Source organism: Anolis carolinensis, unplaced genomic scaffold (assembly GCF_035594765.1).
Source record: "Anolis carolinensis isolate JA03-04 unplaced genomic scaffold, rAnoCar3.1.pri scaffold_13, whole genome shotgun sequence".
Taxonomy (NCBI): domain Eukaryota; kingdom Metazoa; phylum Chordata; class Lepidosauria; order Squamata; family Dactyloidae; genus Anolis; species Anolis carolinensis.
In genome coordinates this window covers 9,042,099-9,058,016 of record NW_026943824.1, presented here as the reverse complement: position 1 = coordinate 9,058,016, position 15,918 = coordinate 9,042,099, and the positions used below count along the sequence as shown (strand labels likewise).

At 41.9% G+C, this 15,918-nt stretch overlaps 1 protein-coding gene across 2 annotated transcripts in view; it reads right to left on the bottom strand.

The window, feature by feature from the left end:
• Positions 1-15,918, bottom strand: part of dnah3 (dynein axonemal heavy chain 3) — a 58,374-nt gene that overhangs the window by 2,309 nt on the left and 40,147 nt on the right. For both annotated transcript variants that reach the window (XM_062964252.1, XM_062964251.1), the window contains 18 exons: positions 15,424-15,603; positions 14,994-15,117; positions 14,431-14,587; positions 13,623-13,766; positions 12,703-13,369; positions 12,350-12,515; positions 11,697-11,913; positions 11,021-11,203; positions 10,641-10,839; positions 7,693-9,834; positions 6,846-7,065; positions 6,411-6,655; positions 2,419-2,535; positions 1,886-2,043; positions 1,010-1,177; positions 658-800; positions 264-468; positions 14-151 (listed from right to left, as the gene is read on the bottom strand). In XM_062964252.1, coding sequence (XP_062820322.1) covers positions 14-151; positions 264-468; positions 658-800; positions 1,010-1,177; positions 1,886-2,043; positions 2,419-2,535; positions 6,411-6,655; positions 6,846-7,065; positions 7,693-9,834; positions 10,641-10,839; positions 11,021-11,203; positions 11,697-11,913; positions 12,350-12,515; positions 12,703-13,369; positions 13,623-13,766; positions 14,431-14,587; positions 14,994-15,117; positions 15,424-15,603 — 5,573 coding nt within the window. The remainder of the gene's footprint in view (positions 1-13; positions 152-263; positions 469-657; positions 801-1,009; positions 1,178-1,885; positions 2,044-2,418; positions 2,536-6,410; positions 6,656-6,845; positions 7,066-7,692; positions 9,835-10,640; positions 10,840-11,020; positions 11,204-11,696; positions 11,914-12,349; positions 12,516-12,702; positions 13,370-13,622; positions 13,767-14,430; positions 14,588-14,993; positions 15,118-15,423; positions 15,604-15,918) is intronic.

Genomic DNA, 15,918 nt, shown 5'->3' with positions numbered 1-15,918 from the left:
TCATATACTATACCTCAAATTCAAATCCAATGTGATCTATCGGGATCGTGTATTTTCTGGCGTAGTTCTGAGAAACACCCGTCAAAAAAGATTGGGTAAAGTAGAAACCAGATATCCAAAAAACATTTGGAGCTCCTTTCTTGATCCACTCCTGAGTTTCATGTAAAGTGATCAACAAACAAATATATTTATTAGATGGAATAACATATAAACACTCTCACCATGGCTTAACCAGCAAACTAGCTTTAAGGGATGAAGTGTACCTGGAAGAACATCAGCCGAGTTATCAAGTCTGACACATAACTGCCCAAAGGCTTCAGCGAAGGGTAGGACTTGGCTGCCCACAATGCTGGCACTTTGCCTACCAGCATGCTATTGAAAACATCTTCAAGTTCTGAGGACATCAACACCAGGCCTTTGATGGCTTTCCCAAGGTTGATAAGGCTGCTGCGGACAACTTCTGTAAGCCTTGAGGCAAAGGAAATGTTGACAAGAATACTAAGTTATTGAAGTGTTGTGTGGTTTCCAGGCTGTATGGCCAATATGTTTGTCCCATAATATATAAATATCTGACACTTAAGGCTTGTGGTATCCTATCAATCTTCATTTTCCGTTAATGTTAGAAGGTGGGGTGGAACTACAACCCCAGGAGTTTACCTGTTGAACCTGATGAGCTCTTGCCGAAGAACTGTGTTCATGGACTCTTCATAAAGTACTGGGTACTTTTCCATTACACTTTCTAAATCGAAGTCTGGTGGCAACTTGGAGAGTATGTCCTTTGCTAATTCCTCAACAGTTTCCTGAAATCAGATAATGAAATCATCTGGAAAGGGCATGACCTTTAAAATAATGCACTTGTAGTTCTTACCAAAACAAACACTCTCTTTCACACAGAGATTTATAGTCAACCCTCCATATCAGGCATGAGCAAACTTGAGCCCTCCGGGGGTTTGGGACTTCAACTCCCACCATTCCTAACAGCCTCAAGTCCTTTCGTAATCTGTTTTACCTGGGGGGATTTCCCAGCTCCCCCTGCTTGTCTCGGCAGCGTCAACAAGATGCCATTAAAAAGCAAGTTCGTTTCTTGGTTATCTTTCGTAATATCAGCATTCTCATGGAGCCCAAATACATCCGGGTTGGTCGTAATGGGTAGACTTCTCAAGTAATCTATATAAGACTGGAAAAAGGCATAGTGATTACCACACTTGGAAGTACATACCACCGGGTCATAAAAAGCCATCATAGGAAACCAATCTATTCTATCAGACCGGCTGACCAACCTCCTCTATCAAACGTCTTAAACTATAACAACTACACTAGGTAGCAAAATTTGAAAGATTTTCTGTTCCTGGTTTGAAAGTGTTATTTCCTGTTTAATTGTGCAGCATTTACTTTAGGAAATACTGAGTCTATTTGAGAAGTATTTCAAATGGGTCCCATTGCATGACATTTGCCCCATCCCATCAGTATTCCATCATAATCTGTCTGTAAAGCATCAAAGAAACAGATTATTTACAGACGGAATTCTAATTGTGTTTTTTGAAATACTATGGATTTTTTTCACTGCTGAAGTGCTGTTTTTGTGACTGATAGGAGAATCTGTATGCATCCCATCAACAATGATACTTTTTTAAAGGCCATAGAGTAATGTAGGAGATGTTTTGAATGGATTGGGAAGAGCCAGCCTTCTGTGGTGTGATGAATCAAAGTGCAGTATTTTCAGATCGTAAGAATCGTAATAATTAGGTGTGATGGGGAGAGTATGCATCCCATCTCAGTACAGTATGCATCCAGTCCTAAAAAAATATGGGATGCATATGGATATAAATGGATTGTATCCCAATGTTATAAGGTCCAAAAGCATCCTCACCTTTTATTCTCTTACCTGGTATGACCCGCAGGGCGGTATATAATATTCCCCACTACGGGAAAGTCTATAATATTCTTCTGTTTCTAATTCTTTGCAATACACAATGGAAAGAAGTGAGAGGAGGAGGCGCCTGTCCTTGTCATCTGTCACTCTCCCGCCATAGTTACATTCCCCTAGGAACATAAACAGAATAGTATGACAAGAATGGCATGTTTTGCACAGGAGGGGACATGACTTTTTTGAAACACAAACACTGTAAGGCTCTGCTCGTGAAGGTGACAATGTGTTGGTATATGCCAATGTTGCTCTATTTCCAAGCTAATGCAAACAGAATCTGTCAGTCTCCAATGCCTTCATGGTCAGTGTACCTGCAGCCTTTGCTCTTACTTTAGTTTCAATGATGGGGCAAATGCCTATCTTGGAGAGTATGGCACACAGCATCCTCTCTTCCAATATCTGCTGAGATGTCTGTCATCCTTTTCTCAATGACAGGGCTGGACCTACTACTAAATTAAGCCATTTCACACAAGGCTATGATGTGTCCGTACCTGTAAGATATGTTAGAGCTTCAAATGGGGTTTCTTCATACTCATTGAGAAACATCTGGATCTGCCTCATACTGATTCTGAGATCAGATTCATTGAATTCATATGGAATGTTCCAACCTAATCAGTTCAGAAAGGGAGGGAAATTGAATATTATTACGACACACATTTTTGTCCTGAGAACAATTGCCAATGAGACACAAGAAAATGCTATTTAAAGCTTACTGGTGTCAGTCATGTAAAATAATATTGTAACCAAGCCCAGGCAATACTGGAGCCAAATTGGAGGCATTTCTCCTTAATTATCTCATCTTCTAGTGCAATTATATATTTCAGGTCAAACAGTAATCCAAACTGCCAAATTTACATATTGTTTACGTGTCTCTTGGATATTATTTTAGAATGACTGAGCTCAAAACCGAGAAGCTGCCTTCTGATGAACATGGAAAAGGGGAGCACGGAGAAAGTGGTTAGTTAATGTGAACAGCAGCTGTTTGTCCGGCCACCAGAATGACAGATTTAGGTTTATCACGGCATATGAAATTCCCCAATCTGTTATTCAACGTGTCTACGGAAGAAAACATTATCATAAAAGTACATTCTACTGACTCACAGAAGGGCTTTGTGCTAATGCTAAACCAACCAATGGGATCCAAAACCCAAGTTAACACAATTATTTCCCAATGATGTGGCGCTAATGCCATTGTCTCAAATCGTTACCAGTGTCAAGTTAAACCTGTCGTGCCATCAAGGTTATCCTTCTGAAGGAGTTTTCTGACTCAGGCACAGGTCAAGATTGCCCCTACTTTTAATATGCGATGCCCAATTGTATTGGCAGCCAAATCCTGTTTCAACACAGGTAATAACCGGAGGGGGGGGAGTAAAGTATGTACTTTCTGTTCTCAAGTATCCAAGTAGAGAGCAAGGACCAAGTAGAGAGAGCACAATAATCCCAAATAAACAGCTCGAGGGGAGGTCACAGGGGCTTACATGTCTTTACACTAATGCACAGAGCATGGGAAATAAGCAAGATGAACTCCAACTCTTAGCACAGCACCACACATACGATGTCATAGGCATTACTGAAACCTGGTGGGATGACTCCCATCACTGGAATGTAGCCATTGAGGGCTATAACCTCTTTCACAGAAATAGAACAAAGGGGAGAGGAGGGGGAATAGCTTTATATGTCAAAAACAGTTACGTTGCAGAAGAAATGCAAGACTGTAATCCAGGAAACCAGCTTGAAAGCATCTGGATAAGAATCAAGGGAATCGGGACTCTAAAAGATCTTGTCGTGGGTGTCTACTACAGACCTCCGAGTCAGGATGAAGGACTTGATGAAGCCTTCTGTCAACAGCTGACCAAACAGGCACAAAGAAGAGATGTAGTAGTCATGGGCGATTTCAACTATCCCAATATCTGCTGGAAAACAAACTCGGCCAAGAGTACAAAGTCCAACAAATTCTTCACTTGCCTTGCAGACAATTTTATGGTCCAGAAGGTAGAAGAGACAACAAGGGAATCGGCTACTCTTGATCTAATCTTAACAAATGTGGAAGACCTGATCAATACAGTCGAAGTGGTCAGATCCTTAGGGGCACGTGACCATGTGCTCCTGCAGTTTGCAATACAAAGGAAGGCTGAAACTAAGACAAGTCAAACACGCATTCTGGACTTTAAGAGAGCTGATTTCCAAAAAATGAAGGAATTACTGAACGGCATTCCATGGACGCTAATATTAAAAGATAAGGGAGTTAAGGATGGATGGGAGTTTTTAAAAAGTGAAATACTCAAGGCGCAAATGCAAACAGTGCCAACAAAGAAGAAAAATAAAGCAAGTGCAAAGAAACTAGAATGGATGTCCAAAGAACTTCTAACCGAGCTAAGACTCAAAAGTGACATGCACAAGAAGTGGAAAAGGGGAGAAATCACCAAAGAAGAATTCAAACGTATAGCCAACACCTGTAGGGAAAAGGTTCGCAAGGCTAAAGCGCAAAATGAGCTCAGGCTTGCCAGGGACATAAAAAACAACAAAAAAGGCTTTTTTGCTTATGTTGGTAGAAAAGGAAGAAAAAGGAGGCGATAGGGCCTCTGCGAGGAGAAGATGGGGTGATGGCGACAGGGGACAGGGAAAAGGCAGAAATGCTCAATGCCTTCTTTGCCTCGGTCTTCTCACAAAAAGAAAGCCATCTTCAACCTCAGCAACATGGAATGGACGAAGGATTGGGGGAAATCCAACCCCAAATAGGGAAACAAGTTGTCCAGGAACACCTGGCAGCTCTAAACGAATTAAAGTCCCCAGGGCCAGATCAGCTACATCCAAGAGTATTGAAAGAACTAGCGGAAGTTATTTCAGAACCACTGGCAATTATCTTCGAGAGTTCTTGGAGAACGGGAGAAGTCCCAGCAGATTGGAGGAGGGCGAATGTGGTCCCTATCTTCAAGAAGGGAAAAAAGAACGACCCAAACAATTACCGTCCGGTCAGCCTCACATCGATACCAGGCAAGATTCTGGAAAAGATCATTAAGGAAGTGGTCTGCGAACACTTAGAAACAAATGCGGCCATTGCTAATAGTCAACACGGATTTACCAAAAACAAGTCATGCCAGACTCATTTGATCTCTTTTTTCGATAGAGTTACGAGTTGGGTCAATACAGGGAATGCCGTGGATGTAGCCTACCTGGATTTCAGTAAGGCCTTCGACAAAGTCCCCCACGACCTTCTGGCAAACAAACTAGTAAAATGTGGGCTAGACAAAACTACGGTTAGGTGGATCTGTAATTGGCTAAGCGAACAAACCCAAAGGGTGCTCACCAATGCGTCGTCTTCATCTTGGAAAGAAGTCACGAGTGGAGTGCCGCAGGGTTCCGTCCTGGGCCCGGTTCTGTTCAATATCTTTATTAACGACTTAGACGAAGGGTTAGAAGGCACGATCATCAAGTTAGCAGACGACACCAAACTGGGAGGGATAGCTAACACTCCAGAAGACAGGAGCAGAATTCAAAATGATCTTGACAGACTAGAGAGATGAGCCGAAACTAACAAAATGAAGTTCAACAGGGACAAATGCAAGATACTTCACTTTGGCAGAAAAAATGGAATGCAAAGATACAGAGTGGGGGATGATGCCTGGCTCGACAGCAGTACGTGTGAAAAAGACCTTGGATTCCTCGTGGACAACAAGTTAAACATGAGCCAACAATGTGATGCGGCGGCTAAAAAAGCCAACGGGATTCTGGCCTGCATCAATAGGGGAATAGCGTCTAGATCCAGGGAAGTTATGCTCCCCCTCTATTCTGCCTTGGTCAGACCACACCTGGAATACTGCGTCCAATTCTGGGCACCACAGTTGAAGGGAGATGTTGACAAGCTGGAAAGCGTCCAGAGGAGGGCGACTAAAATGATTAAGGGTCTGGAGAACAAGCCCTATGAGGAGAGGCTTAAAGAGCTGGGCATGAAGAAGAGAAGGCTGAGAGGAGACATGATGAGGGCCATGTACAAATATGTGAGGGGAAGTCATAGGGAGGAGGGAGAAAGCTTGTTTTCTGCTGCCCTGCAGACTAGGACACGGAACAATGGCTTCAAACTACAAGAAAGGAGATTCCACCTGAACATCAGGAAGAACTTCCTCACTGTGAGAGCTGTTCGACAGTGGAACTCTCTCCCCCGGGCCGTGGTGGAGGCTCCTTCTTTGGAGGCTTTTAAACAGAGGCTGGATGGCCATCTGTTGGGGGTGCTTTGAATGCGATTTCCTGCTTCTTAGCTGGGGGTTGGACTGGATGGCCCATGAGGTCTCTTCCAACTCTACTATTCTATGATTCTATGATTCTAATACTTTTCTATAACTTCATGTTGCTGGTTGCTTTACAAAAAACATGTCAGAAAAACTGACTGATGTTTTAAAACCTGATGCTTGAAGGGGTCGAAGACTGTACTACCGTAATGTAAAATCTAAGGATTTAGGAACTAGTAGCACAATCTCAACTCTACCCAAAGGTCCATAGTTTCTTCTTTCTTGTACAAGTGCATGGAAAAAACAAAGGCCAAACAGCAGTTTCTGCCAGATTTCTGTCTTTTCACAACTATTAAAGAATGTGGCATCAGAAATTGGGTCATTGAGGTAGGATCGAAGGAGATTGGCCCTCAGTCCTTTTGGCGGCTCATTGGTCATTTTTATTCCATTCTGGAGGATGCTCACGGGAAACTTTTCAGATGGATAGCTGGTTAACCATAACCTGTAAACCAAGAATGGAAATAAATTTGATTACATTAATGGTGTGATCAAGATGGAGATACCAAATGAATCCATAGATTCCGCACTGATAGATTCAACCACCCATGGCTTGAAGATATATATATTTTTAAAACCCAAAAAGCCAATTTTGATGGTACCATTTTATACAACAGAAGGCATTTCATTCTCACCTGAATTTGACATGAGTGGTTTCAGGCACAATCACTTCTTCACAGATTTTTTCCAAAGCAGGCATCCAGCTGGTTGCAAGATGACAGTTCTGCAACACCACCCAAGTCCCATCCACAATTGCCTTGTTGATCATCTTGGCTGCAAATGGGCCTTGCCCTTGTCCAAGGGAAATGGTCTGTATGCTTTCCATGCCAAGGTCTTCAGCAAACTTCAACAAGCCTAGGGTTGAACATTTAAAGACAGATAGTTATTAAAAAAATCCTCCACAAAGCCCTGCCCTATTTATGAGGTGGAGGTGACCCTAGCCTCTCAAAAACTACCCAGCAGAGGACAACATCTCACAGCTTCTCTAAGCTGGTATTTGCGAAGGATCCTCGTGATGAAGCACTTGTCTACTATGAGAACTAAGACAAGTATGGAGAAGGATTGCTTGGCCATTAGTAATGAACTGGCTACAGCAGTTAATAACAATGACAGTATGAAATAGTTTCACAGTGCACTGGGCAAGGGATTACCAGCATTAACTGAATCTGGTCTTATCAAGATATTGATATGGAGGGTTACAGAAAACTTGTGACAGTGAGAGGAACCTGTCTGGTTTTTTTTTTGGCATAATTTGTTCAGAGTTGGTTTGCCCTTGCCTTACTCTGAGGATGAGAGAGTGTGACCTGCCTAAAGTTACCCAGTGGATTTCCATGCAAACCCTGTTCTCCTGCGTCATAATCTAATGCTCAAAACTGCTGCACACGTTGGCAATTTTTTGTAATTTCAGCTTAAGGTGTCTGCCTATTCTTTTCATGAACAATTCTTAACATTTTAGCTCATTTTGTTGTTTAGGACTCTCACCTGCCATTGGATCTGCACCTGGAGACAAGATGAAAATGAGTGGTGCACAGCAATTAGAATCATTGTAACTTCCTGCCAGATCAAAAGTTGGAGGTTCGATGTAGGTCCTTCCCATATTTTCTGTGATAAAGCGTTGGGTAGCTGGAATGATTTTATCTGGCCTCAGGCATCGGAGGATGACCATGCGGTCAAGACCTGTGGACAAGTTCCACTCTCCCGGAAATAATTCTTCATGGGGTTTGGCAGAATCATAAATCATTTTCCACGACCAGATGTTGGCTTCGAAATGATCCATCAAGCCATGCAAGTTTTCCAGGCCTGATGCACGCACAATCTCAGCCCACGACTTGTCAGTCAGCCATTCAGGGCCTGGATTGGGATATGGGTTATCAAGAGCAACACCACCCGTCAGCAAAAAACGCCAGACCTCGTCATCTATCTCGCCTTTCCCTTTCATAATTCCTACCGTCAGGAGAAGAGAGAAAAGAAGCTTGTCCTTCTCAAACAGGGATCGGCAGACATTGTTGTAAATGCTGACTGTGAAATGGTCAATGATGTTGTCAATCCTTTCTTCTAGGACCTCACTTTTCCTGCTATTTGCAAGAGACTGGACATAGAGGTTAATGAACCATACCAAGGAATACTGATACATGGGCTCAATGTTTGCCAAGTCAGAAATGCAGAAGAAGACTGTTGCTGAATGAACAGCAACGGGCTTGTATCCCATCCGAGTAGCATCTATTTCTATCTCAGTGGCGGTGGCAATTTCCTGCTTTTCTGAAATTTCTTCAGACAACACTTTGGAGGAAGAGAGAACTTTAATAGCTGTTTCGTCTTCTAAGATATTTCCTTCTGATTTGGAAAGCACTTCGAGGATTTTGTCCTCAATCTCCTTCAGCTGTTTCTTGTTAGCTGCACTCTCAACAATCAGCTTGTTTTTCTTTTCTTCCAGATCGGGTTTTTCCTTCGCAGCCACAATCCCCAAAAGCTGGTCCTGAAGACCAAGAGGTGTGATCATAAAGTTCAGCAGGCAAACTTTCACAGCCACTTCAGGGAGATAATGTGGGTTCCTCAAGCGCGTTGTAATGTACAGCTTGAAATCATGTGAGTACTCAATAATATTTTCTCCTAGTCTCATGTATTCCACACCTTGTTGCTTAAAAGTGGTCTTTAGCAATACCGGCTCCAAAAAAGCATCCAGTTCTTCACCAATATTTTCAAGCAAGATGGGGGTTCCAAACTGGATAGCATTTTCCAAGGTTCTCACATAATTCGTATCAGATAATTTGATGACAGAGAGCTTGTTGCCCTTTTCCATATTTTTGACCCACTTGTTGGCTTGTCCTTGAGGATCAATCATTAAAGCCCACAGCCTGGAATTGGAAACAATGATGCCATTGTCAATGGAAAAAGAATCAATGGGTAACCCTGCAATCTGCCAGGCACGGACCTTGACTGGATCCCCCAATGTGTTACTCAGGCTGAAATCATTCGAACATGGGATCTTCTCCCCCTTGCAAAGGGCCAGCCATTTCTGCTGACATTGTTGGCGATAATCAACAGTAAATGCTCCCAGATAAGCTACTGTGCCTGAAGACAACAAGACATCCCCAGTAAGGTCTGTATAGCGAATCCCTAATAAGCGGGCTGCTTCTGTCCATCTGTCCTTCTCTCCTCCCAAGCCACTGATCAATTTTTCAGCACGAATCAGCTTCTGGGAACAGATTTCAATATTATGCTCCAGTTCTCTCTTCCGGTTGTTCATTTCTTCAAACTCGTCATTCAGGGCTTGGAGGCGATCCATCAGCATCTTGAGTTCTGCGCGCTTTGTATTCAGCTTCTGCATCTGGATCTCGAGCAAGCCTTCTGCCTTCCGCAGCCGTTCACGCTTTGGCGCCACCACCTTTGCGACACGGTCATACACCTCCATGGCTCTCACCCATTTACACAAACCCTCGCAGGCAGATGATACATTTTTGATGACGGCAGGTTGGAAGTCTGGGTGATTGATAAACTTCTCTCGAATCCTTTTCATTACAGCGGGAGGAATATTATCTTTGTCGTAAGTCTTTAAGCCCTCCAGGAATTTCAGGTCTCCTAAAACCTTTTTGGAACTGCCCCAGTAGTCTTCTATCATTTTACCTGCATTTGACAAAAGTGAATTGAAAATGTTTATTCACATGTTAAAATATAGATTTCTATTACACAGAAAATATTTTAAAAGCAACAGTATATCTACAGCAGGCATGGGAAAACTTTGGACTTTGACTCCCACAATTCCTAACAGCCTCAGGCCCTTTCCTTTCCCCCCTCAGCCGCTTAGTTGTGGGAGTTGAAGTCCAAACACCTGGAGGGCTGAAGTTTGCCCATGCCTGTCCTATAACTCTTCCCAGTTCAGATGTACTGAACTACGACTCCAATAGTTTCCAGCCACTAGTTATTGGATGCTTGATAATGGGAACTATAATCCAAAACATCTATAGGGCACCAAGCTGGGGAAGACTGACAACAGTCACACGAAATTACAGAAGACTATTATACTTACTTTTATTACATTATTATTTTTGGAGTTCTTATGGTAAATGCAGAAAAAGATATTGGGACTGTCTATCTATATCTTTTGTCTTGTGACAATTTTATTTCCAAATATGAAGAATATTATTTTGGAAAGGGGAGATGCTACTCTAGGCAATGTTTAACTAATTAAATTATATACATTACATTGGTATAATTGAGAGATATTAGCCGTGTGATTTTTCAATAGTTCCAAGTATGCAAGGCATTGTATTGTAAGCTCCTGCACAAGCCTTATGTGTAAGCTCCTGCTCAAGCCTTTTTAACTGAGGAATGTGATGCAAGTATCTAAACAAACAAAAGAGCATATGGGGTGGACATTTTAATAATTAAGTTTTTTTCTTGATTTTATGTTTAATTTTTTTGTTTTTTACCGCTTCCACTTGGATCAGGCTTTCTCTCCGGTTTTATTCCCTTCATGACACAAATGCTCTCCATGACAAGCTTGACAGGCCCTGGAGGATTCTGCATGGATTTGACGAGGGAGATATCCGCAGGATTGAGAGTATCAAGCGCCGCAAGAGCAGCCTCCAGAGCCGGCATGGCCTCAGCAAGGTCCCCCTCGCACTCTTCCTGAAATCACATCCAACATAATCCCACTGAATTGACAACACAGCTCTGCATGCATTAAGTAATTTTGAAAAAACATGTTTTCTTGTTCACTTTTCTTTTGTTTCTAGGGATTCACAAATCGAAGGGAACAGAATTTGAACAGTATATACGAGTTTTTACTCCTCATGCACAATAAAACTACCTTAATGCCCTGCGACACAGCAGCAGCTTCGTTGGCTTCCTGTTCATCAGCAGCCACCAGCTCTTTCTTAGCATCCACCTCAACTGTTTCTTTTTCTATATGAACCATCATTTTATCTGTTTCTTCAGAGGTTTTTATCAATTCAGGCTGAAGAGCTGTCAGCTCCTTCTGCATAACTGCAACCTAAAGAGGACATCAAGGAAGGGAGAAAACTGTTGCTATCACATAAACATACAGGGCAATTACCATTTCAGAGACTTAGGCATAAGGAAATCATGCAGTTGAAATTATGAAAAGTTGAAAGGAGGTTGATAGAGCCCTCCCCTTCTTGTTGGTTTTGTTTCAATGAACACCATCAGCCACATGGAAATGTTTAGGATTAAACCGTGTAGCTCAGCAGAAGGATTTATATAGCATTAGTTGCAAGTGGAGGAATTGGGGAAGGAGAAAAGAGACACAGTTTCCCAGAAGTAATCTACATCTCAGATTCAGATGTCATAATTTATCATCTCCAAGTTGATGTCTTCCACTTATATGAAGGTAAGTGAAGGTTGGGCATAATCCAAGGTTCTCCATACCAGCACACTGCTAATTCACAGCCAAGAGATATCAGAAACACAACCATTGAAAATCATTATACATATTTGTACGTCCATTGATTGCTATCCATACTTACTTGTGAAGCAGCAAAGTCAAGTTTTTGAAGGCCCACAAGGTAACGATTTCTCATCGTATCAACTTCTTGCCTTTTGCTATTGAGCAGTGTCTTGAAAGTCAGAATCAATGCCAGGTAGGATGTTGGTGTTACATAATTGTGTCTTCGAAGAGTATTGTAGTAGCTGACCGAGAGCTCTCTAACGCTTTCTTGGAAAAATTTGCACATGACTACAACCCTGGAAAAGGGAGTAAGAAGTGAATGTATGTTACTAGGCAGGTAATACAATCCGGTGAGTCAGACAGTTCGTGAAATCTATACAGTTGTGTAAGAGCCGTAGAAGACTTCTGGTCAGACATCTTCCTATAGGTAGCTGAAAGTAGCTTGCTTTACTCTAGAAATTGCTTTATATCCTATACTATGTAACCATTTAAATAAAGCCATAATGGTGATTGATAGTTATAAATGATTAACCAAAGTTTTATTCATCAACAGTCATGGAATGGACTCAACATGACATCAGTCATTGATCATCCTCATGTTGAACCAAACCCAACAAAATAAATTTCAAAATACTTTGTAATCAACTTTGTAAACGTTTCTATCTTGAAAAGCTTGTGTGTATTCTCATTGTCTATGTGAGAGAGAAAGTGAGAGAGATTATTATGACATACGATTTTCTGACTTCATCTTCCAGTTTCACGTCCTCTAAGAATTTGTTGGCAACCAGTTCCAAAGCATCCGTGGGCCATTGTTGAAACCAATCAATAGTACAGCAATTGATCAGCGAAGGGAACATTCGTAAGCGATTCCGGAATGCATCTCCAATGGGACTCATTGCTGTAAAATATATGGTGCTTGTTTTCCAAATCTGTTCATCGAAATCCCATCATTTCCCCCATCTTGATGCACTCCAGATCATTTGTAGTATAGACTCCATCATAACAAGCCATAAGCCAACTCATTTACAGGGGAGGCATTATCAGAAAGACTTCAGAACAAAAAAGGAAACACATTTTATTCCTACCTAAAACAATATGCAGGTTTTTCCTCACACGTTCAATAAAAAAGTTGTACATGGCCAAAGGGGTAGCGTCAATTCTTCTGCCTTCAGTCCTTGCAGCACCCTGCATTTTTTCCACAATTTCAGCTTTCTCATCAGCGGCAAATATGTTAGGAACGTCACCTGTGTTCAAAAGCATGTTGATATCCTCCACAAACGACTCGTCCTTTATCTGGTTATCGCTGAATAAGAAGACAGTGCTTTTGTTGGCCACTCCCGATTGCATCATGACTCTCTTGAGATCTTCCCTCCAGTCATTTGTGGTATAGAACTTGGTGATCTCAATCATGAAGAGTTCGTAGGCATTCATGAACGTGCCCAGCTTGGTGGCACTCTGTCGGCCGCTCCCGCCAATGCCCACCAGCAACAAGTGGCCGTTATCTTGCTTCAGGACTCGGCAGATCCGGGAGATGTGCTCAATAGCAAAACCAAACATGACCAAAGACATGGGGGCTTTGCTGATGTTATTGAACTCCTCCAGATAATACTCCATGACGGATGTCAGCTTCTTTAAATCTGTGATTTCATCATAAATTTTGGCATCACTGGATGGGTTAAAGTAATCCCCAAAGAACAGTTTTCGGATGTTTTCATCTTGGATCTTCCCAGTACGTGACAAATGGCTTAATACCTATGGAGCAGAGAAGACTATCTCAAGGTTCTGGTATCAACCTTAAAAGCCCTAAATAATTGAGCCCCCTTCCACACAGCTGTATAACATCCAGATTATCTGCTTTGAACTGGATTATCTGGCAGTGTAGACTCAGATAATTCAGTTCAAAGCAGATAATGTGGATTACCTGCCTTGATATTCTAGACTGATATTCTGGATTATATGGCAGCCATTCCCGTCTCTTTACCTGTCTGCTTGGAGATAAACATACCTTATCAACACTTTGTTTGAAACAGTCAGAGGTGGTTTCTTTCACCATGTTAAAAAACACCTCCCTGTCTTTTGCGTCTATTAAGCGGTCATAGAAGACACGATAAACTTCATGAATCCAAAGCCTGATCAATTTCTCTCCATCCTGCCAAATAAAGAAGGAAACAAAGAGGAGGGGATATGTCAATCAGTGGCAAACCTATCTATATGGGTATCTTACCCTTCATGATTATTAATGGGGAAGAAATAGGGTTATAGGGGTTGTTGTATATTTTCCAGGCTGTATGGCCATGTTCCAGAAATATTTCTGGAACATGGCCATACAGCCCAGAAAACATACAACAACCCTATGATCCCAGCCATGAAAGCCTTTGACAACACAAATAGGGTTATGCCAATATTCACTATTGCCCAGAAGTATACCTCCCATTGGAAGTCTTTTGTTCTTCCATCTCATTCTCAGGATGCTTTAGAACTGGGTTATATGGCAGTGTAGACTCAAATAATCAATTTCAAATCAGATTATGTGGATTTATCTTCTTTAATAATCTGGATGATATGGCAGTGTCAAAGGGGCCTTAGTTTATATTACCTGACCAACAACCTCAATGTGGGAATAATAAGGCTGGTCTCTTAGAGGTCTGTTGTTAATAAGCAGTTCTTATGAGGAAAGATGTGGCACAAAACCCTTCCAGGTGATAGTCATGAAAACAAGAACATCAGTTTTACAAAATATATTAAAGCACCAGGTTAGCGATGATGGAACATCCACTCCTACAGCAAGCAAGCAAGAAAGAAGTGTAATATACCTGCAAATGAGTATGTGGGCACAGCAGCACGCCTCGAACCACCCGGGAGAAATCACGCAGGTTAAAGACATAGTGAGATTTGGAAGGAGTGGGGAGGAAGTTTTCCACAGCCAGCTTGTAAATATTCATGGTTGCCTGGACCAACATTTTTCCAAGCCTTTACAAAACAAATGCAACATGGTTTTAATGGAAACCCACATTTTTATGGGGCCTCTGTTCTCTTTTTCCACTTTGTTCATGCTGCTGGCCTCTTCCTTCCATCTCTTCAACCAAGTCATCTACTTGACTACCCCTTAGAAATTCCCCCCAGAAAGTTTCCATATGAAATTGCAGCCTTACTTCCCTTCCCCATCTTTTCTAAACCTTCCCAAATCCCATCTCCCTGCCAAGGTTTGCCCAAGATACTCATGTTCAGCATTACAGAATGAGTGAGATAACAAAAATTATTCGCACACAAAGTTCTTCTATTGATTGGAAACTACCTGCTCCTTTTCTTGGTGTGCCGAAATTTCATTCATCTAAATGATATTTTTAGTGTACTCTCTTGTAAAGAGACCAATTACCTTAGAAATGATGCCTCAAACCCTTTGCTGAAGTGCCAGTCAACAATGGAAGAAAAAATCTTGGTTAAAACCTCATCATCAAAAGCACTGATGGAGATAATATTCAAGTGCCGCGTGAAACGCCCTGGAAGGCAAATAAGTCTCAGTGAGCAGCTTGCTTTGATCTGTAGGGCCGTCTTTTAATCTGGCAATGGCAATTTCACTGAAGTGACTCTTGTGCCTCTTTTTCCTCAACCAGATGGACAAGAAATATACAGCACGTCATCAACCAATTGTCAATATTCTTACTAAGCATGCTCAGTAGCCATTGGGCTCTTTTGGTAACAACTCCATTTAGATTCCTTTTTTCTCAGTGCCCTTATTTTGGTTGCAGTCTGTTGGCATTCGCAACAGGTTGCCTTTAGAGGAACTTACAATGCAAGCCTCTTACCTGTAATATCATTCCTACCACCACCTGGAGGTCCCATTGCTGAAACAAACAGAACATCAACAATATCTAGCCTGGACGTGTCCTTCTTGTCATACCAGTGGCCATGATCAATCCACTGCCGCAGGAGTTCTATAGGTGGCTGTGCTCCATAGACTTCCTTTGCTGGCATATTTAAGTCATCTAAGAAAAAAATATTTATACACCCATTTCACTATGACAGAGAAGATGTGCAGACACATCATTCTTCCCATCAACACAACTAAAGGAAGAAAGAAAACAAGAGTATAATAGAGATTTCTCAAAACTCAGGATAATAAGTAAATTGTCACAAAAGCTGTCTGAGAAACAGGCCAGTGGTTTGTCACAAATTTTCCTATATTTGGGGATATCATAAATCAGTATTTCTCAACCTGGGGGTTGGGACCCCTGGGGGTCGCGAAGGGGGTATCATGGGGGTCGCCAAAGACTGTCAATTCCTCCCAAATCAGGTATTTG